The sequence below is a fragment of the Amphibalanus amphitrite genome, unplaced genomic scaffold (genome assembly GCF_019059575.1).
Source record: "Amphibalanus amphitrite isolate SeventyFive unplaced genomic scaffold, NRLGWU_Aamphi_draft 001719F_arrow, whole genome shotgun sequence".
Lineage (NCBI taxonomy): Eukaryota > Metazoa > Arthropoda > Thecostraca > Balanomorpha > Balanidae > Amphibalanus > Amphibalanus amphitrite.
The window spans coordinates 76610-102721 of NW_024883212.1; the positions used below are offsets into that span (position 1 = coordinate 76610).

Consider the following 26112-nt stretch of genomic DNA (forward strand, 5'->3'; position numbering starts at 1 on the left):
TCTACCCGTTTCGTAAAATCGCCATAACATGATTATGTAATAGTTGATCAAACACTGCCGCAGGGTACAGATGATTCCCCATCTCACGCAGCTCGGCGGGGGCGATGCTCCGTCTGGGTCCGGTCCCGGTGTCTGGGTCCGGCCTGTGGGGTCACCTGACGGTGTGGCAGGGTTCAGGGACGATCGACAGAGGCCAGGGGCCGCCTGCTGCCGCTAATTTGCCGAGTGTCGGCTCTGGGGAGGGGGCGCCCCGGGCCGGACAACACGGCGGCACGAGCCGCGCTGCCGCTCACTGCTGGGAAGTCCGAGACGGGTGCGGCAGCCGCCTCCTCCAGCCGTGTTGTGGGTCAGACGGGTGGGCCGCGGCGCCGGCTGGGGTGCTCTTGCAACTGAGGGTCTCACGGGGACGCAGAGATGGCGATGGTGCTAAAATGAAGCAGCTGTGCTACAGCATGATAGTATCATTTGAGATTTATAAGTAGCATTATCTTTCAAAGTTGTCGAATTCTTGCCTTTTGCATGAGTGTCGATTTCAATAGATGTATACATGCGAACATTTGTATGGTCGAAATTATTCAAAACGGTGACGCTACACTTGAGATTTAAACCCACGCCAGGAATGGGTGGGAGAGGGGGCGTTTGAACACCCCTCGAACATTCCCCGAATCGAATATTCCACCTGTGACCCCTTTTCATGCCCTCGAGGTCATCTCAGGTCATGAAAGATCTCCAGCAGTTGTTGACAATAACTTTTGATAGGGCAATGAAAACGCCTTTGGTGTGTTCAGCTCAATGGCACGAATTGAATGCTATGCAATATGACCTTCTTAGGTCAAGTCATGACCTTGGTTTTTAGAAAACAATGTCGTGCAAGTTTTTAGCCAAAAGCTTTTGCAGAAAAACATTATCCACAAAACATCCAGTTATTTTGACAGTGTTTTTTTCTTTGGAGTCTAAAACCGTTGATTTAAGGTCAAATATGACAATTTAACTTTTCAAAAGGTAAGAGCTAGCCGACCTGTTACAGTATCAGCCCGTTTTGGTCTTCCAAGGTCCACGAAAATGCTGAGTAGTATTGAGAAAGTGGGCACCGAAAATCAGCCACAAATGGCGTTGACAAACCGCAACGTCCCGCTAGACTCGCGTGGCGTTCCCAACACCCACATCGCGGTATCACAACCCGATACAAAGTGTTCGAGTGGGAGCGGTGTGGTGAGCATGGCCACAATCCCAATGTCAACAAATGCATGGTACATAGGCGATAAATCCAGTCAATAGGGATGTGCACAGTCGCGTGACATTTGCGGTTTTGTCAACAACGGTCGGGTAGAATCGGTGGCACAAACAAACGGTCACGCGTGGAATAACCTAGCCGGAACTTCTCTGATAAACAATGCAAGCAATGCTAAGTAGTCGAATTTCGCATGCTGCTAATCCTAGCCTTATTTTATCCCCTATTCCTGAAAGTCAAACGGGACGCGTCCCGAGCGTGACGAAAACATTTGTACGGTTTGCGGTTAGCTTCTTCGAAAGGTTGTCGCCTCTTTCGGGCTGTCCATCCGTGAAGCCTATGGACCGTTAACTAACGTACGTAATGTTATCGACGACAGCGCCTCATAGTTCCGGCTGGCTGTTTTCAAACAGCGTAGCACCTCTGGAAGATGGACGGCGCTGTATTTCTGTGGAAGTATTGCATGCTGGAGGATTGAAGAAAACACGAGAAGGGAGTTCAAAAGCTCATTAAAGCCGAGATGATGCTGCATAAGCCATGTTTCGGCACACCTAATCTATGCGGATGTCTTATTTAAAATGCGCATCTGAGCCTAGCGGTGCCACTAAAACAGAACGAGTTTTAAATCTTACGGTTATATTTCATGGTAGATTTCTAAATAATCTCGATGAAGGGCTACTGTTAAAATCAAAAGCAAGCGAATAGAATACGGGACGGACCCCAATAGTGTCTCAGGAGCTTTTTTTTATTGAATCCGTATTCCGTGTAACTATTTAAATTAAAGGGACCCTCCCACCTTCAAAAAAGTTAATGAATTTGCATGAAAGTAATGTCACTCGGTTCAGAAAGACCGAAAACGAAATCTACTAAATTTATCGAAAAATATTTACTGGTTTTCAAGATATTATACTTTTACTTTTGGTTACTTTTTGGGATCTCCGCTGTTCCATAGCGACTTTATTTGAAAGTGCGGCACTTGTTGCGCGCAAAGCAGCATATACCACCGCGTGCTACCATACGTTTTAGTAAAAGATTTAAAATCGTTAGATCTGCGCTGACGTCACACATTCAGAGGGGACATTCTAATGCATTAGCCGCGCTGAATCCAAGTGCTGCAACTTTGAAATTAAATATTTTGATTTGAGGCATTTCTTGATCTTGTGAGTGCTCAAACCGGTACCCCATTTTGGCTATCTCAACTCAAAACTAATGTTAAGGTGGGATGGTTACTTTAACCCGCGCCCTGGTGGGGTCTGTTTATAACGCGACCTGGTGGGGGGGGGCTATTTTTTGCCCCCCCCCTCGTATCTCCGAAACTACTGCACGGATCCGCAAAATTCAAACGGCGTTCGAAAGGCCTGTCAAATTTGTCGCAGGAAACCAAATTTCATTGACCTCGGGGTCACCGATGACGTCACAGGTCAGGTCAAAGATGAAATGTTTCTCCGTTCACGGGTGTTTTAGGGAATGCGCTATAACACCGAGGAAAACGCATTTTCTCGAGAATCAGCGGTAGGGCGTCAGTTGCCTAGTAGATATGTTGCTATTAGAGGTCACTGGCAATACCAGGTCAGGTCACAGGTCAGGTCACCAAGGGTCACAGGTCAGGTCACATGAGCCCAACTTTACTAAGGTTGTGTGATACATGTTTTATGGCCAATTTTTCATTTCCAACTCAATGGTGTTGGTTATAAGACTATCAGGTACGGCTAAGGTCACTTTCTGGTGAAGTTCAGGTCAAGGTCAGGTCAAGGTCAGGCCAAAAAAGGTCAAATTTTAAAGTTGATAGTTTTGCATAAAATGGGTATTGATTCGATGCAGCTCGTCACGGGGAGTCTAATGGTGGTCTTTGTTTTGCGCTACGGGGTCTAGAATTGCTAAAAATTGAGTTTGAAAATTTGACGTCATCAATTTTGAACAGTTTTTTCGCTATAACTTCGCCAAAAAAAGATATATCAATCTCAAATTTGGTATGTGGATGGAAGGCGGTAAGGACTATCACATATATTCCGGTTTTTGCGAAATTCAAAAAACTTTTTGGATTTTTCGATAATTATATTCAAAAAATCTAATTTTTAATTTTTGGGGGTCAAAATCCAAAAATTTCAAAAATCCGAGAGAGCAGTTTTGTAGCCCTGTCCAATCTACAGCTTTTATGTCCTTATCATTTTTCTGTATTTGCAAAGCTATAGGCCTGACAGCTGTTCCCGCGAAACCCTTTTTTGGGTCGAAAATGGCAGAACATGACGTCACTCTTACGTCATTTCCGGCCAACCTATCATAGCCATTGGAAAAATTTTTGGTCACAATGTGTAAAATTGATGTCCGGGAGGGTACTGAAAGTTTGGTGACGATCGGCGCAGCGGTTCTGGAGATATATCGAAAAGTCTGGAGGGGGAGCAAAAAATAGCCCCCCCCCCCACCAGGTCGCGGGTTAAGGGCCTAATTGAGTCTAATATCTTTTTGCTTTTAAACTATATGGACACTGAGCAGTGAGCAGATCCGCACCATGACTCATCGTAACCCACCATTGGAGCTATTAAAGGGACCCTCCCAGCTCCCACCTCCAAAAAAGTTAATGAATCGGCATAAAGGTGATGTCCCGTGGTTAAGAAAGATCAAAAATGAATATCTACCAAATTTCACCGAAAAACATTCACTGGTTTTCAAGATATTAGATTTTTACTTTTGTTTACTTTTTGGGACCTCCGCTGTTCCTAAGACGTCACTTGGAAGCAATAATTTTGCATCCTAAAAGTGCGGCAGAAATTGCGCGCTAAACAGCATATACCACCACCTTTGACCGATAGTTTTAGTATAATATTCAAAAATTGTTAGATCTTCGCTGACATCATAAATTCTAAGGGCCATTCAAACGCATTAGCCCCTGGAATCTGAAAACTGCAAGTTTGAAATTGAAATTTAAATAACTCCGAATTAAAGCAGTTCTCGATGTTGTGAGTCCCCAAACCGATAAGTGCAAGCCAGGGACCCCGATTAAAAACTAATGCTAAGGTGGGATGGTCACTTTAAGTAAGACCGTCGATTTATATTTATGATAGAAACATTTACATCAGAGCAACCAGTATTGAGTTGTGTTAGTCTAAAAATCTGTCCGAATGTATAAGGACGAATAGCAAAGTATTTCATTAATTGTTTCACCTGGCACCACACCTGCACCATCACATAACGGCAAATATGCATTGAATTTAGACATTCTTCCGGGGCAACGAGTGGCTCGTTTTCCAGGTTTGTTTTAACGCCAGCATGAATGCTTTGTGATTCATATTTTAATAAGCTGTGTGATACCACGTATTGAGGGTAGGTATTGTTAGTTGTCCAGATTGTTTTATCACAAATTCTTTTGATAAATAGGTACCCTTGTCTAGTTTTTTTTTCATATAACTATCATAGTGCAGCCGAGTCAAAACACAGCCTAATTTTTCACATAACTTCAGAATCCTCATTGAGCAATGAGCATGCTTTGACATGAATCACGACTAAAATGAGGTGAAGTCAAGGTTGCGGTCACTCTTCAAAACGTTCAAGCTAAAGCAGCCGTAAAGAGCATTTTTAGAGCATTTCGTGCCTTTCCACAAAGTACACCGAAACTGCCTATACCCCGGCCTTACAATACGACCTATAAAATCCACTGGTAGGTATTTGCTAAGTCAGGATTATGACAGGATGATATAGACTGAAAAACGATTATAAACCACCAGATCCCGTTATAATAACAATAAAACTTATTTCAGGATAAGTCCTGAATCCGTTCAAACCAATAGGCGGACCGATACGTGCATTATTATCCGGGGTTGGCACTGAGCATACATAAGCAACTGACGAGGAAGCTTTAGCAGAATCCGGCATTCAGGGGCTCTTAACTGTCTTTGAAAGAGGATGCATATCGTGATGTTACTCAACCAAAATATGGTGAACAAGAGAGCCGATCTTAAAGCCAGCTCATCATACAATGTTGAGCACCCTGGCATTTTGAACAAACAGGTCATATCAGAACTGAATACGAGTTAGGACTCAATCGTCAAGTAGCCGGGGAGGCGAGTCAATGCCTCCTGCCACTGAACACTGAGCAGTTTATAAGACCCCACCACCAAGGTATCGGAGAGGCGAGCCAACCCCGTCTGCCCGACTGCGCCATGTTCAGCTCGGACAAAGGGCGGCCGGGGCGGCCCGGACAGGGAGCGCCGGCCATTGGGTCCGAGCGGCACGGCGGGCGCGGAGGCCGATCTCGCCCTCGTAATGAGAGAGCCCCAGGCGTCCTGTGGCCGTCCGTCCATGGAAACGGTACTGCTGAGACGGTGCTCAGCCGGGTGCACCGGGAAGCGGACTACACAACCAGCAGCTCTGGTATTTCCGGATAGGAACTGCCTTTATGACCCCGGGGCAGCATATGATAAAAGATAGTAGCTGCACAGCTGAGCTGGCGCGGTGTGATCACATGGAGCTGTCAAAACATCGGTACATAATACATAATGTTTGATGCTCAACTACTGGCTAGAAGCCAAAGATGGATGTGCGACGTGCGTGTAAGATAATCGCATAAATGGTAAGCGGAACAAATGTTTGCTCAGAACTCTCATGAAAAGTCGCCCCGCTGCGACAATTTATAGCTTCTCGTATCGGTGAAACGCATGGGGTTCCAACTAAAGAGATAGGGATTGAGTCCGTTTTTACGACTTCAACGCAGCTATTATGGTCCCGAGAAGTGCGGCACTGCCAGGATCGGTCATCCGCAGTGCACTACACTCATTCACCGAAGGGTTAGAAGCAGGGATGCGGAGCCGGAGCCGGAGCCGGAGCCGGAGCGGCCGGAGCCGGCATATTTTGCCCTGAGCCGGAGCTGGAGCCGGAGCCGTGAAACGGCCGGAGCCGGAGCCGGAGCCGTCAAAAAAGGGGCGACTCCGGCTCCTTTTTTTAAGAGGAAACAATTATTTACCTAGTTCGGTTTGACAGTACAAGGCGTAAAACATTGTGGTATTCAAAATAGCCTTGTTATACAAATACAGAAGCAACGTGCACCAATCCCATCGCCTTTTTTCTTCCACCCGTATTTAATTGATCGCATAGGGGATGTACTGAGTAGAAGCCGGAGCCGGAGCCGCCGGAGCCGGATCATTTTACTCGGAGCCGGAGCCAGAGCCGGAGCCGCCATGACATTTCACCCGGAGCCGGAGCCGGAGCCGGAGCCGATTTTTTTCTCCGGAGCCGGAGCCGGAGCCGGAGCCGTCTGAAATTTCCACGGCTCCGCATCCCTGGTTAGAGGCAGTGCACTGCACTTCGGTCACTGGAGGGGGCAGCCTGTAGAGAGTAGACAGTGTGCCACACCCGGTTACTGGATTGGGCGGACTGTATGTATACCGTGCGCGGCACACGCGGTCACTGCCCTGGAGGGCGCGGACGATGCCAGTGACGCGGAGGAAGACCGATCGCCACTACCCAGACTGCGTGGGCGTCATGATATCTCTGCAAATTCTGTCAACTACCTGGAATTTCCCCATCAATGGCCAGGCTCAGGACTTGCACAACAAGCCGCGCATTGCGTGGGCGGGTGGAGAGCCGGTGATGCCGGCCATTCATAATGTTGAAGACATTTTAGGAATTCAGATACTTATTAGCAAGAATCGCTAAGCATGGCAAAACTCTCCATAAATACCAAAATACCGAAGGTTAATACACAATTACACACACAAGCTAAAAAAACTAAATAAAATGAAATTGTGGAGGCCGCTAACTACGCTGTTTGGAACCGCCATTCACTTGTAATTCTCCTCTCTTCAATGGCCGTTCTCCCGACCCTGAATCAAGTGATGTCACGCTCAGCCCACGTTCAGCGAGCACTCGTGACCGGGCGATGATGAATGCTCCCGGCTCCATCTGGCCGGCGAAGTAGCACGCACTTTACATGCTGTCGGGACGGGCGGAGGGAGCGCCGTCCCGTCCCCCCTCGCCGCGCTGCAGACGGGGAGTGTCTGTGGCCGCGCTGAAAGCTGGCGGTGCGGACTGTCTGACAATAACGAGCACCGGTCGGCCGCCCACCGTCCCAGACGGGCCAAATCGCCGTCTGCTCGGCCCCGCCGGGCGCCCACGCACAGCGCATGCCGTGATTCTGCAGGTCAGCACCGGACTGCGGGCGGGTTTGTCGGTCAGCGCGAGAGACTGGCGGGGTTTGTATGTCAGCGCGAGGGACTGGCGGGGTTATGTATGTCAGCGCGAGGGACTGGCGGGGTTTTCATGTCAGCGCATGGGACTGGCAGGCTTTGTATGTCAGCGCGAGGGACTGGCGGGGTTTGTATGTCAGCGCGAGGGACTGGCGGGGTTTGTATGTCAGCGCGAGAGACTGGCGGGGTTCGTATGTCAGCGCGAGGGACTGGCGGGGTTTGTATGTCAGCGCGAGGGACTGGCGGGGTTTTCATGTCAGCGCATGGGACTGGCAGGCTTTGTATGTCAGCGCGAGGGACTGGCGGGCTTTATATGTCAGCGCGAGGGCCCTGCTGGATGTTACAGGTCATCATGAAGGCTTGGGTGGATCTACTAGGCTGGGGAGGAGATTCAAGCGGTATTGCACAAATATGAGTGCAAAACGTCACAAAAAGCGATATTTTCTGACATGACATTTGATCTCTTAATATGTGAGATGGTGCTTTTTGCCATGATGAATGGATAGATTTGGTCTCTCTTTACACGAAAACAAGTGCACTAAAAAGGGGCTATGAGAACCTGGCATTTTTTTTTCTTTTTAGCATAGGTACTGCTCCCTATATGAAAATTAAAGTTGTATTTAACTAGAAGGAAGGATTAGCACAGGTCGTGGCGAGCTGTCCTACACGAGGGAATTATGAATTGTGGTATGTACAATGTACATAGGTACTATTATGAGATATACCATTCAATTGGAAAATACGTGGGGTTTGCGGAGATAAGTGCACCTCTTCCGCCTCCATCGCTTTCAGTCCCTAAGGTACAGCGATATTCTGTATAAGCAGTGCCTTTACATATTGTACGATAGTTTATTTTGTAAACTGCTGCGTAAAACTGCGCCTGAGCGCTCGAACAACTCTGAACATAAAGCGTCGTGAACATAATGAATGTACTTACTTCAGTGGCGAGCTTATTGCAACCCTCCGTAAGGCAAAAACATTGCAACATAGTATTAACAGCGTATTCTGGTTTGTGTAAATCACTGAAATTTAACTATGACATGGAAAATGATTTGTTGGCTCCTATTGGCCAAGAAGTGAGTATGATTGACGATTAAGAGAGAGAGAGAGAGAGAGAGAGAGAGAGAGAGAGAGAGAGAGAGAGAGAGAGAGAGAGAGAGAGAGAGAGAGAGAGAGAGAGAGAGAGAGAGAGAGAGGAGAGAGAGGAGAGAGAGAGAGAGAGACGTGCTGTTTCAATATTTATCGATAATTTCTCCGATAAATATTAAACAGAATATACACGGTGTACCACTGTTCACATCGTCTTGCATTACAGCAATCATATCAACTTAACCCGCGCCCCACTAGAGGGGGGCTATTTATAGCCCCCCTCCCGTTTTTCTGCAATAACTTCCAAACCGCTTGACGTATCGACGCCAAACTTTCAGTACCTTAGGCTGCATCAATTTGACACCTTGTGTCGAAATTTGAACTTCATAACTACTATAGGTCGGCCGGAAATGACGTCAGAGTGACGTCATGTTCGGCCGATTTCGATGCAAAACATTGAACCACGGCAATCGCTCCCAAGAGCTCAGTTTTTAAGCTAGATCCAATTTCTTTGCATGAGAGGACTCCGAATAGACTGCGCTATCAAACTGCTATCTCGGTTTTCGAAATTTTGAAAATTTGGAAAATTTAATATGATAAAATCCAAAATTTATATTTTTTCAAAAAGTTTTTGACTTTTCAAAAAACCGGAATATATGTGATAGAACGCATTATTATGACTAACTCTAGCAGGTTTTAGCTAAATATCTTCAAAAATGGCCATGTTTTAGGCATTATTGCAAAAAATCACAATTATTAATTTTCAAATCAATTTTTCAACACGTATCGTATCATCGTACGCCAATATAAATAGCACCATCGTGTTTCTGAGCTCAAACTGCATCCAAACGACACCTTTTTTGTTGACAAATTTTAACTTCAAAATTTGACCTTTTGTGACCTGAAAGTGACCTGACCTAAGCTAAATTCGACTCAAAATGACCTCGAATGACACAGACGACATCAAATTCGAAACATCTGACCTAAATGGACCATAAAACATGTGTCACGTGACCGACGCATGATATTATATTTTCGTGACCTGTGATGACCTGACCTTGACCTGAAAAATCAAAGTACAAGTTTGGTACCCTCAGGGTATCTAGAGCATCTGTTCACGAGTGTGTGATCCAAAAATGAGCCTGATCTGACTTGTAAGACGGCGGCTAGAGCCCAAAACGTGAACAAGCCAGAATGCTAATAATTTTTACTTTGACCTGACCTGTGACGTCATCGGTGACCTCGAGGTCAATGAAATTAGGAGCCATTCGACAGTTTTTCCGGGGCTATCAGACGCCGTTTGAATTCGGACGATCGGCCCAGTAGTTTCGGAGTTAGGAGGGGGGGAATATGAATAGCCCCCCCCCCCCCAGTAGGGCGTGTTATACACAGACCCCAGTGCACACTGGGCCGATCGCCAGGTCTAGCACGACATGGGTAAAAAAATCGAACTTTGTGGATGTGCAATGAAACCTATACCAATTTGTTCAAAAATGATCATACTACATTGCTGTGGTCTTTGTTTTTCAACACAATTGCTATTTCATGGCGAAAACTCAGCTTAAACACGAACTTCGGAATCGTTTGGACCGAACTCGTCCCCCGCACTCTTCGACAACGTATCTTTGATCCACGAAAACAATCACAATTTGAGGAGGAATTCCACATTTATACATCAAACAATAGCTCAGGTTCTGCAGAACACACATAACCACATGAAAATGGCGAACTCTTACTTGGTTATGATGTATTTGCACCGCAAAGATTTAAAGACGAAAAATAATTTCACATAATTGATGTCACACACAAATAGACTTTTAAAAAAGTACCGCAAAGTACCGCCTCGAAAATCTCGCTACATGTCAGTGAGTCATTGCAGTACAAGATCCAACAGTCATTTCTTGCGACTTTTTGCGACTTTGGATGTAGCAGTCAAACATCAACCCGCGCCGGACCGGTACTCGGCGTCAAACGCGCCGAGCCGGGAGGTGTTGATTGAACACTCCCCCTTCTAACTCGGCTCCTGGGCCACATAGGGACACGTAGTAAGTGGCATTCGAAAGAGCGCCCGAAATTCCAGATAGATTAATTAGTCATTTCGAGGTCAGGTCAAAGGTCGCGTCACCAGAGGTCATCAAAGGTAAAATGTTGCGTATATCACCATTTCTCGAAACACCGGCCCTTACTTCGGGGACCAATAGAGCTACATCGTCGCAAAAAAAGTGCATTCAATTGCTCTTTTAGAGGTCTTTCTGAAATAACCCCTCAGATTTGGCTTAACCCTCGCCCTAGTGGTGTTTTTTCCAGCCGCGAACGTATAGAAGGGGTCCGTTGGACCCCCCTGCCGTTTCGCCCCTGATCGAGCTAGAGCTTCGCGGAAAAGACGAGCGTTTTGCCCGTGACAAGAGGAAGCTGACGATACCCCATTGTAAGGTCCTAGGTCATCGGTTGACCTTCCAGGTCAGGTCAATGACCCAAAAGTCGGGAAAATCGGGACCTGTTAGAACGTCGTAAAGGGTGGCTGCTATGGTTTTTTTTTTGGTGCTGATCACGAATATAATGTTATTTATGATCATAGATGATGTCTTCATGCATTTAGGCCAGGTTGGGTCAGGTCAGGTCAGGTCAACCAGTAAGGGTTTTGCCGGGAACCTATTTGTAGTAGGTGGCAACCGCCTCTGACAGCTTCGTAACATGTTACGAAGGCACCAAAGCTTCATAGTAAATGTTCAAATGGTTGCTAGATTCGAATTCAGCTCCAAAAACTAGCCTAGAAACATGTAAAACTCGAAAAAGTGAACCAAGGTCATCAAAGGTCATTGACCTTACCTGACCTTCCGGTGACCTTGACACCCACCGTAATGCATGGGAGCAACATAATATCCCATGTTTGAACGCTTTAAAGCACGAAAAGACTGCAAACTCGCGGCTAATGCGAGCCGACATACGCTGAATCGCGATTCCGGCCAAGCATGGTCTCGAAAGAAGGTCACAGGTCAAAGATCATTAAAGTCAGGGTCATGATATTTTCAGGTTAGCTGTGAAATTAATTATCGCGAGGGTACTGAAAGTTTCGTTGCGATCGGCCGCTTTTTACGCGAATTAGTCGCGAAAAACAGAGGGTTCCGTTCGAAGATTCAGGCCCTGTCGCGCTAGAATGGCATATCGGCCCACTGTGCAGTGGGGCGGGTTAAGTGTCATGTCATTTAGACGTCCCTAAGGTCATATGAGTTTTTTGTTAATGACTCCCGATCAAATTGAGCTAGTGAGTCGGGAACACAACCAATGGACTATGGAAGACCTGCCGAATCGAATGATATGCGATATGACCTCATTCGATTACCTTTGTGACCTGAGTGGCTCTGACCTGACGTTTACCCGAGGTCACCTCCTTCAAACTGACCTCACCAAAACAAAAGTACATCATTTGACGTGCCTGAGAACAAAGAACATGACGGTGCTAAAATCACGGTTCTGCGACCATTTCTGGCGAAGTTATTTACCTAAAACCGAACCCGTATCTTGAGGCACGTGACCTGACCTCAGAGATCACCGGTTGGCCTGAGATCTTAAAATCGGGTACCAGTCTCTGCGCCTCGAGACGGTGCATACGCTCGTTTTTCTAGAGGATCTAACTCAATTAAGGGGTGAAACGGCGAGGGGGTCGTACCCGCGCCACCCCTTTGGCCAGGGCGTATGTAGAAATCAATAGGTCCGGCGAGGGATCGATATTAGCTAGGAAAAAGCATCACTAAGTAATAAAGCGTGTCATTTGTATTCAATATAAACGCAAATTGAATGCCACGAAAATATATATTTGCATGATATCGCGATAACTGCCAAGGGATAAACAAGGTTCAGGTTGCATTTACAGTGCTCTTTCTAAATACGTGTCTGGCCACCCAGAGGTCGATAAAATGCTTGGAGTTGCTCCAACGAACATCTTAGTCCCACCACTGTCTCCAACTTAGCCCTCGCCTGGCGGGGGGGGGGGGAGCAGCCTCCCTAAGTTTTTTTTTTCGCGAATAGCGTAAAAGTTGGTGTCGCGTAGCGCCGCAAAATTTGGCACAACGTCTGGGAATGAGCCTTTTGCTACCTATCCTGAAAATTCACTGCCATCCGCCGCGTCGGCACACCGGTATCTCCTCACCCTCTCCCCACACGGCCTTGACTCCCCAACTCACACCATCACACTGATCACACTACTGCATACGGTGACCGGTCGCACGGTGGATCTGAATGCCTACGTTTGCGCGCCAAAGTCTGAAACAACTAACGATTATCATCAGCTTAGAGATGTTGAAATTTAGCATTTTAAAGCTTCTAATTCAAAAGTTTATATTTGTGCTTTAACGCACTTGTCCGTATTGATTGAGAAAAGAGCGGACTTTTATCGTATTACCTAATGCGAAGTAACGCAATCGAAGTGTGATTTCGGTCCACTGTGCGTTTTCAGGCGCGCTCGATAAAACGCCCAGGCCTGGAGAAAGTTGGAAGGGTGATTTTCTGATCCTCCTTACCACAAAATGACCCTAAGCGAAAAAATGCCCGCAGGGCGCTGCCAACGCGTGCCAGCGGCCCTGCTAGTAAGGGCGAAAATCAATGTATGTGTATGCGGAGCACACCCTTAGCGCTATGATGGCTCCTTGGAGACACCTGGAGAAACCTGTCCCGGCAGAAGGGTCAGGTCCCTCGCAGACGGCGCGGCACGGCGAGAGCTCAGCGGGTGGCCTAGCCGGAAAGAGGATAAAAATAGCCGACTGGCCCGACCCAGCGAGGGTGACCGAAGGGTGACCAGGAGTGAATGAGGGAACATACACGCGGTACTTACCGAGCAGCCGATAACAGCACCGGACGATTAGAAAGTCATAAGTCAATGCTGTATTTTAGGCGTAAGGAAGCATCCATGTAGACGGGCGGACTGTCTCCAGCTCTTCGAAGCATTGCTAATATCTTGCTCCAACGGGCGTTGGCACGTTGGAAGTTTTATCGACCACTGTGGCCACCGTCTTCTCAGCGCTCTCAAAAGCAGGGTCTCCTGTCCAACAGAGTCCTATATTGCTCGTTGATGGGCACCGTTTTCCAGAAGTTGACCCGTTCCCCAAACAGTTTTGCCCCTATCTCCGGCTGCGAATTGAGCCTCATGTGTAGCTGAGTGCGCTCCGTGAAGATAGGCCACTCGGGCATAGGCAGCACATCCGAACTGGGCCTACCCGTGCGTGCAAAGTTGGCCCACAGGTTGACCATAAAGCGGACCATGAAGTAGGCCCGAGTGCCAGGCTGCTGGAACTCCCTTGTGTCTCCAGTGAACAGATACAGAATGTCCTCATTGTGACCGACTCCCAGCTCGGTGATTGGGAACGGTAGATTGGCGGGCGCAGGCATAGTCCTGGAAAGTGTCAGCCGCCCGGGACCCCGGTGGTCCAACACGTATTTGTAGACGGGCGCATGGAGCGAGGCGAGGCGGATCTCCTCCGTAACCTCGTTCACGATCAGTCGATCGGAGAGAACGTGCGAGGGCTCCCACCGTGACCCTACGGTCTCCGATGAAGAAGTCGAGAACCCTGATTGTCTCTTCGATCGGGTTCGCGCCACAGTCAAGGATCCTGAACAGGGACTCGCCGGTCAGTTGGAGGAACCTGCTCCATGCGACTAGATTTTTCTGCGCTATTGCTTCGACAAACTCCTCGTCAGGTAGCCCAAAGGGAAGAAACGTGGCAGCCTCCAGTTCGGTCATACCGGAAATCCATGGAACTACGGTGAAGCTGCCTCTTAATAAAAGAACCCGTGCGTCTTCCGGCAGAAGAGGTAAGAATCTCTCTTGATCGACACGAGGGATGAATCCAATGGTGTCATGTTCGCCGGTGGCCTTCCAGGCCTCTAGAAGAACCGCAGCTGGAGTCCGTTTAACGCAGTCCACCAGTGCGTCGCTGTAGGGCTGAAGACATCCCAACTGCGCGGCTAGTTTGTCGGCCAGTCCCCTGCGCTTACCACTAGCCGCAAATAAGGAGAACGACACGCCCGACTGACTGATGGCGCGGTGGAACAAGCCCCTCCCTAGGGGGCTCAGTACCAGGAGCGAGACACTCGCCCCTCCTGCTGACTGGCCGAATATGGTGACCAGTTTGGGATCGCCACCGAACGCCGCGATGTTGTCCTGCACCCACTGCAGCAGCAGCACCTGGTCCAGCAGGCCGTAGTTTCCAGGAGCTGCCTCGTCATGTGTTGTGAAGAATCCGAATGGTCCGAGCCTGTAGTTGAACGTCACAAGCACCACCGGCTCGTCCATGAAGTAGTGCGGACCATAAATGTCACTGTCGCCAGATCCAACGTAGAATCCGCCTCCGTGAATGTAGACCATCACCGGCAGTCCGGTCAGAGTGTTCTCCCGTCCTGGCAGCTGACGGGTGTAAACGTTCACGAATAGACAGTCCTCGTCACCGATGCGGGTAATGTTGTTGTGTTGAGGTTGTTGTTGCTGCTGCTGCTCCTGCTGCTGCTGTTAGATGCCTGGAATTGAGAGCACTTGTTGCCATGTTCTAAAGTGTCTACTACGCCCCGCCAGCCGGGGTGGCGAAGTGGCGGCTCGAAGCGCAGAGGGCCCACGGGCGGCTGTGCATACCGGATTCCCTTGAAGCTGAAGAAGAGACTTCCGTCGGCGCTCCTGTCGGTCGCACCGCTCACCGTCCCCTCTAGAGTGGTCACCAGCGGCCGATAGGGCGGGCTCAGGTAGGCAGCGGCCGCAGCCGCCAGGAACAGTGTCAATAGCCTGGCCGCCATCCTGCAACTGGCCGTTGGCTGGGACGAGCGGCTCTGTCAGCTCCGCTCTACCGCTATCCCAGCAACAACAGGTTTCTTGGGCTTTTAAACACGATAATTGTTTCAGCTGTTTTATGGCAGTATCGTGCCGCGAGGATAATTTATATGCTTGTTATCTCATTCCTCCAAGTTTCCTGTGCTCGCAGTCATTGCTGTCCAGGGCCCTCCATCCCTCTATATCACTGCGCTGCCTGTCTGTGGGAACGCCCTAGGCTCCACGGCCATTTGTCACGACATCAGCCGTTTGCAAGGTTAATCTCGTGCATGTAAATGTTTTCTTTTTCCAGTTTGATTTTCCTTAAATTTCACTTAGAATGTCTCCGGAGTTAGATGAGACCGCCGATGATCTCCACAGTCTACATTTCAGGTGCCCACTGTCCAAGTCAATCATCGTTATTTCAGCTGAGTCTTCGTGGCGCCCTGCAATCTACGAAGGTAAAATTCGACAACCCCTTCTATTGCGTTCAAAACGGCATATAAATCGCCGCCGTTAGTATCCTTATCAATATCAACAGTCGAACGGTTATTTGTGATGCATTGAATGCCTACATCAGCTTCATAGTTGAAATAATGACGAACTATGAACATCAATGAAGAGCTCCATTTCGATCAAAATGGGCCGTACGCATCACATTACAATCTGAAATAATGCAGACACAGGCTTGAAAAGGACCATGATGAATGAAAAAATCGGCTGTTGTCTAAAACTTGAGCTCGAGTGTTGTCTAACTGTTGTCGGAGATCGGCACGAACACGTGATGCGTATTTATGGAAGGCTGACAAGTTTCCCGACAACAGTAGGCGGAGAGTGCAAAGGCGCAATAAACTGAGAGAAAGTTGGAAAGGGAACATAGGTAGGTAGGTACTCTTAATGTGACTGATAACCCCCATAAGTTACCGATATGCTGCATAATGGCCTCACCTTACCACGCAGCTCCGCCGGACCAACTGCCTAAGACCCTATCCCTATTCCCAGGCCCGTCCTCTTCCCCACACAGAAAGTGAGCTATTCGGGACGACTTTCCCCAGCAACGCAGATGTAAGAGTGTCAGCAACTGCCGTTTCTCAGGGTCATGGATAAGAACTGAAAAAACGCCGCTAATACTCGTGAGACCGGTTGTTGCCTGTGTCGAGCAGGATGCAGACGGCCGCCCGCCCCCGCCAAAGATCAGTTGTAGGATGGCAGCCGCGCTCCTGACACTGTTCCTGGCGGCTGCGGCCGCTGCCTACCTGAGCCCGCCCTATCGGCCGCTGGTGACCACTCTGGAGGGGACGGTGAGCGGTGCGACCGACAGAAGCGCCGACGGAAGTCTCTTCTTCAGCTTCAAGGGAATCCGGTATGCACAGCCGCCCGTGGGCCCTCTGCGCTTCGAGCCGCCACTTCGCCACCCCGGCTGGCGGGGCATCGTCGACGCTTTAGAACATGGCAACAAGTGCGCCCAGTTCGAGGCGTTCAACAGCAACAGTAACAACACTCGCCTTGGTGTCGAGGACTGCCTGTTCGTGAACGTTTACACCCGCCAGCTGCCAGGACGAGAGAGCACTCTGACCGGACTGCCGGTGATGGTCTATGTTCATGGAGGCGGGTTCTACCTCGGCTCTGGCGACAGTGACATTTATGGTCCGCACTACGTCATGGACGAGCCGGTGGTCCTGGTGACGTTCAACTACAGGCTCGGACCTTTCGGCTTTTTCACAACACACGACGCGGCAGCTCCTGGCAACTACGGCATGCTGGACCAGGTGCTGCTGCTGCAGTGGGTGCAGGACAACATCGCGGCGTTCGGTGGCGACCCGGGACTGGTCACCATATTCGGCCAGTCAGCAGGAGGGGCGAGTGTCTCGCTCCTGGTGCTCAGTCCCCTTGGAAAGGGATTGTTTCAGCACGCTATCAGTCAATCAGGTGCATCCTTCTCCTTCTTTGCGGCCAGTGGTAAGCGCAGGGGACTGGCCGTCAAATTGGCCACACAGTTGGGATGCCTTCAGCCCAATAGCGACGCCCTGGTGGACTGTGTCAAGCGGACTCCAACTCAGGTTCTTCAAGACGCATGGGAAGCCATCGGCGAACATGACAACATCGGCTTTCGTCCCCGTGCCGATAGAGAGAGGAACTTTCCATTCTTACCGGATGATGCCAGAGTGCTGTTGGCCACAGGTAACTTCAACTTAGTTCCGTGGATTTCCGGCATGACTAGTCTGGAGGGCGCTTTGTTTCTTCCACAACAACTTCCTACCGAAGAGTTCGTCAATGAAATCATTGACAAAAATCTGACTGTTTGGAGTAGCTTTCTCGAACTGATCGGCGAGTCCCGATTCAGGATCCTTGATTGTGGAGCTGATCCAATCGAGGAAACAATAAGGGCCATTAACTTCTTCGTCGGAAGCGGCAGTGTTACGATAAAGGCACTTGCGGATATCTTATCCGATCGAATCTTCGTCAACGAGATATCGGAAGAGATTCGCCTAGCCTCGGCGCATGCTCCTGTGTACAAGTACGTGCTGGACCACATGGGTCCCGGACGGCTGACGCTTGGCGACAATCCTCCGAAGCCTGACAATCTGCCGTACCCAATCACAGAGCTAGGCGTCAGCCATGATGCGGATACTCTCTACCTGTTCACTAGAGCCAACCGGGACCGAGAGCAGCCCGGCACTCCGGCCTACTTCATGGTCCGCTTTATGGTCAACCTGTGGACCAACTTTGCGCGCACTGGTCGGCCCAGCTCGGATGTGCTGCCAACGCCAGACTGGCCCATCTACACCGAAAAGTATCAGCGCCACATGAGGCTCAACTCGCACCCGGCGCTGGGGGAGAGACTTTGAAGAACGGGTAAATTTCTGGCAAACGGTGCGCATCAACGAGCAATGGAGACACCTACTAGACAGGAGCCCGTGCTTCTGAGACCCGATTCTTGACCATGGTCGGTTCAACACGATGGATGCGAGAGAGGAATGCAACAGGATAGCAATGTATTATACGGCAACCTTCACCTTAAGTGGCTATGCTCTTTTTATTGTACAAATCAGTAGTAAGAAATTGCATCTTCCAGTTCTGCCCCATGCAGTGTCTGAAATTTGGTGGCGCTACGTGCCACGGTGCCCACGCTATTAACGGGAAAAACTTTGTGATTCCGTTGCCGGTAAATAAATCCAATTTTACCTCGAACATGTACCGGTTTTTGTGGCTTGATGACCTGACCTGAAATAACTGGGACCAAAAATTTCCGGAAATGTCCAAAAGGATACCCCAGAGGGTATGCAAAATTTGGCGGCGCTATACGCCGCCGTTTTTACGCTTTTTCATAGTCACGTATGTTTTATTCACATCCTTATTGAAACACAACGAATACGAGGCTCACCAATGGTTGCATGGCATAACATATCGACTATCCTCAGTCACCAGTATCGACCATGTGCAAATAGCACAATGGACATGCAACACGCATTCTCTCCCAATGCTTTACGGACCATGCACACAGAAGCTCCACGTGTCTACACCTCTTCACTTCACTACGCTTCATGTATCTACACTGCTGGTGGAATACGGTTCACAAACGGTTGCACTCATAACATCATCTTACAAAATTCACCACGTTACACACTTGAAAGACTCAACACGTTTAAGAAACACAAGGAAGCAATGCACCAATGTTAATGATCTGGTCTGGTAAACACTGTAAACCACGCGAGAATATTCACTGATTGGGTACTTTCGTAGAACTCGACACTTACTTGTGTAACGTTATGCTGGCTACTATGCTCTGTGCCCTGTTCCTCAGTTTCACTGCTCTTGAAGACAGACAGGTGACCAGTGGCGATGACTATGACGCCCCTCGGCATCCATCCCGCCTTTTGGCGATAAAAGTGAGCCGGTATCGTTCATGCAACACCGTCGCCAAACTGGGACAGTGCGCTGTTCAGTTGGGCGCTTGTGCGCATCCGTTTCAGCCTACTGGTCATTTGTCTGGCGCCTTCCTCCGTCATGCCGTCTCCCAGAGTCCGGACTTTGTCTCCAAACGCCGACAGAAGCGCGTCCACGACAGCTGAGCTCGGCCGTGCCATCAGCGACTGACGAGGATTCGGCTGGACGTTCACAGCGTCGTCTTCCGATGCCGCATCCATGGCCTCATCGGCCGAGGGAGGGTCAGACGCAGCGTCAGTGGTGCCTGGATCAGCAGCAGCGTCACTCGGACCGTCAGAGTCATGCTGCTCAAACAGGGAGGCGAAGAAATCCTCCGTCGGTGCCGCCTCCTCGCCCGTGGCCACGGCCGCCAGCCGCCGGAGACGCTCCTTGGTACCCACGTACCCCTTCGGCAGCCTCGTCATGGCGTGCTCGGCACACGCGGTCTGGTGCTGGCACACGGCTCCAGTCTGGCCCTTGGTGCATGAACACCAGCCGGTCTGGAGGTCCACATCGTACACCTGAGTGTCATCGCCCTCGCCCTTCACTTTGAAGCTGCCATCCCCACCTTCTGTCTGCACCACGTCATAGCCCTGGTGCCCGGCGGTGGCCTCGCAGGCGGTCGCTTTCTTCCCTCGCCGCCCGAGGGCCACGTCTGCCAGCCGCTGCCGCACGAGGGCGTCCCACTCCTCGGTTAACAGCACGAGTTGACAGGCGTTCTCCGCCTTCGACGACCTGTGAAAATGACAAATAATTGAGAAGTGATGTTACAATATAATTTGTTCTCTCTTTACCCTTATGGTACGTGGTACAAAGATCCAAACCAGCAGTGTAGAACATGTCCCTGTTACCAAATTCGCTGTTATGGCGTGCCATTTTCCTCCCTCTCTATTATGTTCTATTAACAAACCTTGATTATCTTATTAACGAGGATAAGGACAAGAAGAATCGCGATATTAGCTTGTTGCTGATGTGCCCTGCCACTGCAAATCATCGTCATTATGAACGAGAAAGCATGTCGTGTCTGAGGTGTTTTTTGTGTATGTTTAATGGGGTTTTTGGGCGAGCCGAGTCTGTGTCTGTCGCCGTCTCAGAGGCGTTAGTAGATGACGTTGGTTAATTCGAGCGAGTAGTGAACCTATCCGGTGCTAAAAGGCGCAAAGACAGGCCAGGAAGGGGGGGGGGGGGCGGGACAGCCGAGGGTCAAGTGTGCATTTCTTCCCATACAAACTGTCATCGGCGTTATGTCAATGATCGGGTCTTTAGGGGAAGTCACCCCCCCCCCCCAGTGGTTGATGATGCATTTGCTCAGCACAAGGCAGATCTTTAACCACAATTTACCTTAGGCAGCCACTAATTCAAGCTCATTGACTGGTGCCATGAGTTCCGTCACCTCATTCATGAAAACCCCTTTTAGCTGCAAGGTCATCCACTCTTATATACGTACAATGAACAAATGCATTAACCCGCGCCCCACTGGGGGGGGGGGCTATTTATAGCCCCCCTCCCGTTTTTCTGCAATAACTTCCAAACCGCTTGGCGGATCGACGCCAAACTTCCAGTACCTTCGGCTGCATCAATTTGACACCTTGTGTCAAAATTTGAACTTCGTAGCTACCATAGGTCGGCCGGAAATGACGTCAGAGTGACGTCATGTTCGTCCGATTTCGACGCAAAACATTGAACCACGGCAATCGCTCCCAAGAGCTCAGTTTTTAAGCTAGATCCAATTTCTTTGCATGAAGGGACTCAGAATTGACCGCGCTATCAAACTGCTATCTCGGATTTTCAAAATTTTGGAAAATTTCGAAAATTTTATATAATAATATTCAAAATTTATAATTTTACATTTTTTTTTCAGAAAGTGTTTGACTTTTCGAAAAAACCGGAATATATGTGATATAACGCATTATTATGACTAACTCTAGCAAGTTTTAGCTAAATATCTTCAAAAATGGCCAAGTTTTACGCATTATTGTAAAAAATTCACAAGTATTAATTTTCAAATCAATTTTCAGCACGTATTTGACATCGTACGCCAATATAAATAGCACCATCGTGTTCCTGAGCTCAAACTGCATCCAATAGACACCTTTTTTGTTGAAAAATTTTAGCTTCAAAATTTGACCTTTTTTGACCTGAAAGTGACCTGACCTAAGCTGCATTCGACTCAAAATGACCTCAAATGACACAGACGACATCAAATTCGAAATATATGGCCTAAATGGACCATAAAACATGTGTCACGTGACCGACGCATGATATAATATTTTCGTGACCTGTGATGACCTGACCCTGACCTGAAAATCAAAGTACAAGTTTGGTACCCTCAACGTATCTAGAGCATCTGTTCACGAGTGTGGAAACCAAAAATCAGCCTGATCTGACTTGTAAGACGGCGGCCAGAGCCCAAAATGTGAACAAGCCAAGATGCTAATAATTTTTACTTTGACCTGACCTGTGCCGTCATCGGTGACCTCGAGGTCAATGAAATTAGTTTTCGCTCGACAGTTTTTCCGGGGCTATCAGACGCCGTTTGAATTTTGACGATCGGCCCAGTAGTTTCGGAGTTAGGAGGGGGGGGGGGCTATGAATAGCCCCCCCCCCAGTAGGGCGTGTTATACACAGACCCCAGTGGGGCGCGGGTTAAACCTTCTAATAATTGCTAAATGCTAAGAAACAGAGGACATGAGTCATGAAAGGTATCTCGGATTTTTATGCTCGTAACCTTTGGTCAAGTTACACTTAGAATTCCTGACCCTCAAGAGTCAAGAGTTATTCTGACCTGTTCAGGACGATGTGTTGAGCACACACACTGAAGCCTCCGCAAAGTTATAGTTGCGGTGTCCTCGGAGCACCTCGCAGCTTCTGAAGGCCAGGGCCCACTCTGCTCGTCGCTCCATGAGCTCTCCCATGTACCTGTTGGGGCAGACCACAGGGTAAGTGGTGCATTCAGAAAGTAACTGCATTTACACAGGCCCTCACGATTGAGTGTGACAACTCAATCTCGTGAGAGCGCTTCTTGACAGCGGCATTGACGCGCATGGCCTGCTTGCTAACACTCATGTACAGGTCAGACGCTCTTACGACCTGCTGGGCCTGAACCTCCATGCGGTGAGTGGACGCGATTTAACAACATGTTCGTCGCTCCATCGGAGTGTTTTGTTAGCACACTGAACGAAATGGCTGCCATCAGAGTCTGCTTTTTTTGTTGCATTTGTATCTGCATTTGTAGCATTGAAACGATTTGAAATCCTCCGCTCACCATATCTGGCGCTATGTGATTTTTTTCCAAAACCGGAGGGACAGCCCTGAAGGACGGCGCTACGCATTCAGGACGGAGCTGGCAGGCGCGATCTGCTAGTGGGTACAGCAGGCCTTCAAAGAATGGAGTGCTATCGGAATTGGTTGAGAATGTGAGACGATGTAAGCTTCGCGCTCGCTCGTAATAATAATAACACCAGTAAAACGCCTTTTGGGCGAAGATGATGATGATTTGGAGTGACAGGGCGCACCAGCTGCGAGGCTATATCGCGCCCATTTCTTATTTGACTTCCTCAGTGTCGGGCGTTAAAAATCACCTGAAGGCCGGAGGCCGCAATAAACGAAAAGAGGCGAGAAGAGTCAAGCAAAGAGGACTCGTCACCTAAGACTGCTCTCAAAGAAAGCTGGGCCCCGCGCAGGCCCAGAAATTTCAGCCGCTCAGCTTCCAGTCTTGGACACTCCAGAAAAACGTGTCGGACGGAAAGTCTGTCGCCACATCTCGCACAAACAGGTCTTGGGCCGACGCCAATAAGGTGTCCATGGGTACCGAAAGTGTGTCCTGTGCGAAGCCGACAGAGGATGACCTCCTCTCGACGCGACTTGCGTGACGCAGACAGCCAGGTTGCCAAACCCGGTTTGATGCGTAGCAGCTTGTTTGTCTGGCATTTGCTCCAAGCCTCCTGCCACTTTCCGCGGAAAGTGAGCTCACCGTAGGGAAAAAGTCCCTGGCCGGTAGAGGGAACCGGCGGGAGCAGGGCTGCCGCGCCGCATGGTTTGCAGCACGGTCCGCCCGCTCATTGCCAGCTATACCAACATGGCTGGGAATCCAGCAAAAAGTCACTGAGGTACCCTCTCGTCGAGAGCCGTCAAACGGAGAAGAATCTCCTGTACGAGGGGGTCAAGTGGATAGAATTGTGTCAAGGACTGGAGTCCGCTCAATGAGTCGGAGAGGACAAGATATGACCGAGCGGGATGAATCTGGATAAAACATAGAAGTTTGAGGACGGCGACCAATTCGCAGGTAAAAACGGATGCATGTTTAGATAAAGTAAAACATCGCACAGCGTCGCCGCAGACGAAGGCACAGCCAGCACCGAGGTCCGACTTGGACCCATCGGTGTATGCCACGGCATGGCCTGAATATGATTCAATATGTTCCAATGCCTTCGCCTTGAAGGCCAGAGGCAGAATTTGGTCTTTCCGTGTGCCTGATAGGGTTAGGTCCACAGAGGGGACAGATAACCTCCAAGGCGGTTCAGGCAGGATAACAACTCGCATGATGTCCCGAGTGCTTAGGCCACAATCTCGGAGGAGATCGGCCGTTCGGGTGCAGAAAACTCGAGAGCGGCTCCTCTCGTCGCCATCAAAGACTGCTAAGAGCGACCTGGAGAAAGCCGGTCCGTGAGCAGGATGGGAAGGGAACTGACGAAGTTTGATGGCGTATCGCATGCCCAACATCTGCCTTCGTAAGGCCAGAGGGGGCTCGTTCGCCTCAGCTAACAAGCTGACGACAGGAGTAGTTCGGAAAGCACCAGTCGCAATGCGAATCGCTGCGTGGTGGACAGTGTCAAGGATAAGCTTGGATGAGGATGCAGCGTTGTCATAGATAAAAGATCCATAGTCCAGACGGGACCGCACCAGAGACCGATAAAGAAGGAGTAGCGTACTACGGTCAGCGCCGTAGGACATGCGAGCGACACACTTCAGAATGTCAAGAGCTTTAAGACATCTGTCACGGAGACACTTTATGTGACTTCGGTATGTGAGTCGGCAGTCAAGAGTCATGCCAAGGAACTTGGCCTCCGCAACCACTGGTATGGCTTCACGGTAGAGCCTCACCACCATGGGTGCAGTGGGGCGACGCTTACGGGAAAACTGCATGCCTACCGTCTTTGCAGAGGAGAACCGGAAGCCGTTCTCCTTGCCCCATGCCTCCACTCGAGCAACTGCCATCTGCAGCTGTCGCTCCATTGATCGAGTCGACGCCGCACTGCACCAAATAGCGAAATCATCGACGTAAAGAGCGCGGCCGATGGCTGGAGAGAGGACCTTTTCAATGTCGTTGATCATGACACCAAAAAGCGTCACGCTGAGCACACCGCCTTGTGGGACTCCATTAATCTGGGCGAACCGCTCAGATAACTGGTTGCCCACACGAACACGGAAGAAACGATCACCAAGAAAACTGCTTAGAAAATGACCCATCGTGCCTCGAATGCCTAGCTTATGCAGCTTCTGTAAGATACCGAATCGCCAAGTGGTATCATACGCTGCTTCAATGTCGAAGAACAAGGCGCCTACTTGACGACCTTGTTTAAAATTCGAGCGGACAACTGAGTCAAGAGTAAGAACGTGGTCGACAGTACTCCGGTGCTTTCTAAAACCACACTGAGAATTGGCAAGAAGTCCGTGCCGCTCCAGATGCCAGGTAAGTCGGATATTCACCAGCTTTTCCAACAGCTTTCCAACGGCGGATGTGAGCGCAATTGGGCGGTAGTGCAGAGGGTCCAAACCGCTCTTCCCTGCTTTTAGAACAGGGATGACAACTGCCTCCCGCCAGGAGTTTGGGTAAACACCCGTCATCCATAGGAGGTTGAACAGCTGAAGGAGAGCATCCAGAGCAACCGGAGGGAGATGGCGAAGCATCTCATTGTGGACAGAATCCGGGCCTTCTGCGACACATTTAAGACAGCTTATAGCTGACTTGAGCTCAACCATTGTAAAAGTATCGTTGTAGCTCAAAACGTCGGAGGTGCTAAAATTGACCCCAGAAGCTTCACAAGACGAGCGGTGCCTGACAAAGGATTCGTCGAGGGACTCATCACCACACCGCCGATAGAGGGCGCGGCCTATCTCCGAAGCAACGGCGTTTGGCTCCATGATGTCCCTTCCATCCACCTTCAGCACGGGTAAGGGTACAGAGGAGTGCCGGCCCGTGATGCGCTTTATGCGCGACCATACTTCGCCGATTGGAGTAAAACGATTAAGAGTGCTGACATATCGTTTCCAAGATAAGATCTTGGCCTCTTTGATAGTGCGCTTGGCAACCGCTCTGGCTCTCTTAAAAGCTATCATGTTGGCCGTGGAACTATTCCGCTGAAAGGCACGGTAGGCACGCTTTCGGGCACGAATTGCATCAGAACAGGCATCACTCCACCACGGAACTGGTGGTCGTCGGGGCATACCGGAACTGCGGGGTATGCAGGCTTCGGCAGCCTCGACGAGTTTGGACGTGAAATCATCGACTGACAAACTGTATGTTGGAACATCTGAGAATGACTCTGTCAGTCTCGCCTCGAATTCGGTCCAGTCTGCCTTCGTTAAGTTCCACCTGGGTGGCCGACAGCCAACTGAGCCATGCTCCCGGAGGTCCAGCCAGATCGGAAAATGGTCGCTGCCCATTGGGTGCGCAGCAACGCGCCACGTGAGAAGAGGAGCGAGCTGCGGACTGCTAAGACTGAGATCTAGAACTGATGTCTGGCCAGAAGGTAGAGTAAAATGAGTTGGAGCACCGGAGTTAAGGACGCATAAGTCCTCATCGCCAATAAAAGATGCTAAAAGTCGACCACGGGTGCAAACTGTCTGACATCCCCATGCAGAGTGGTGAGAGTTAAAATCGCCTAGAATCA

General features: G+C 49.5%; 2 protein-coding genes across 2 annotated transcripts; one reads left to right on the forward strand and one right to left on the reverse strand.

Moving 5' to 3' along the window:
• Window positions 1-213: 213 nt before the first annotated feature.
• On the reverse strand, window positions 214-15279 carry LOC122374824 (juvenile hormone esterase-like). Its single transcript, XM_043353813.1, has 4 exons — window positions 15055-15279; window positions 14027-14995; window positions 7289-7376; window positions 214-389 (listed from the first exon to the last, which is right to left on the reverse strand). The coding sequence occupies exons 1-4, from the start codon at window positions 15277-15279 to the stop codon at window positions 214-216; spliced, it is 1458 nt and encodes a 485-aa protein (XP_043209748.1).
• Window positions 15280-16497: 1218 nt separating this feature from the next.
• On the forward strand, window positions 16498-18141 carry LOC122374825 (juvenile hormone esterase-like). The gene has a single exon (XM_043353814.1). It carries the CDS (start codon window positions 16498-16500, stop codon window positions 18139-18141), a length of 1644 nt encoding a protein of 547 aa, XP_043209749.1.
• The last annotated feature ends 7971 nt before the right edge of the window (window positions 18142-26112 follow it).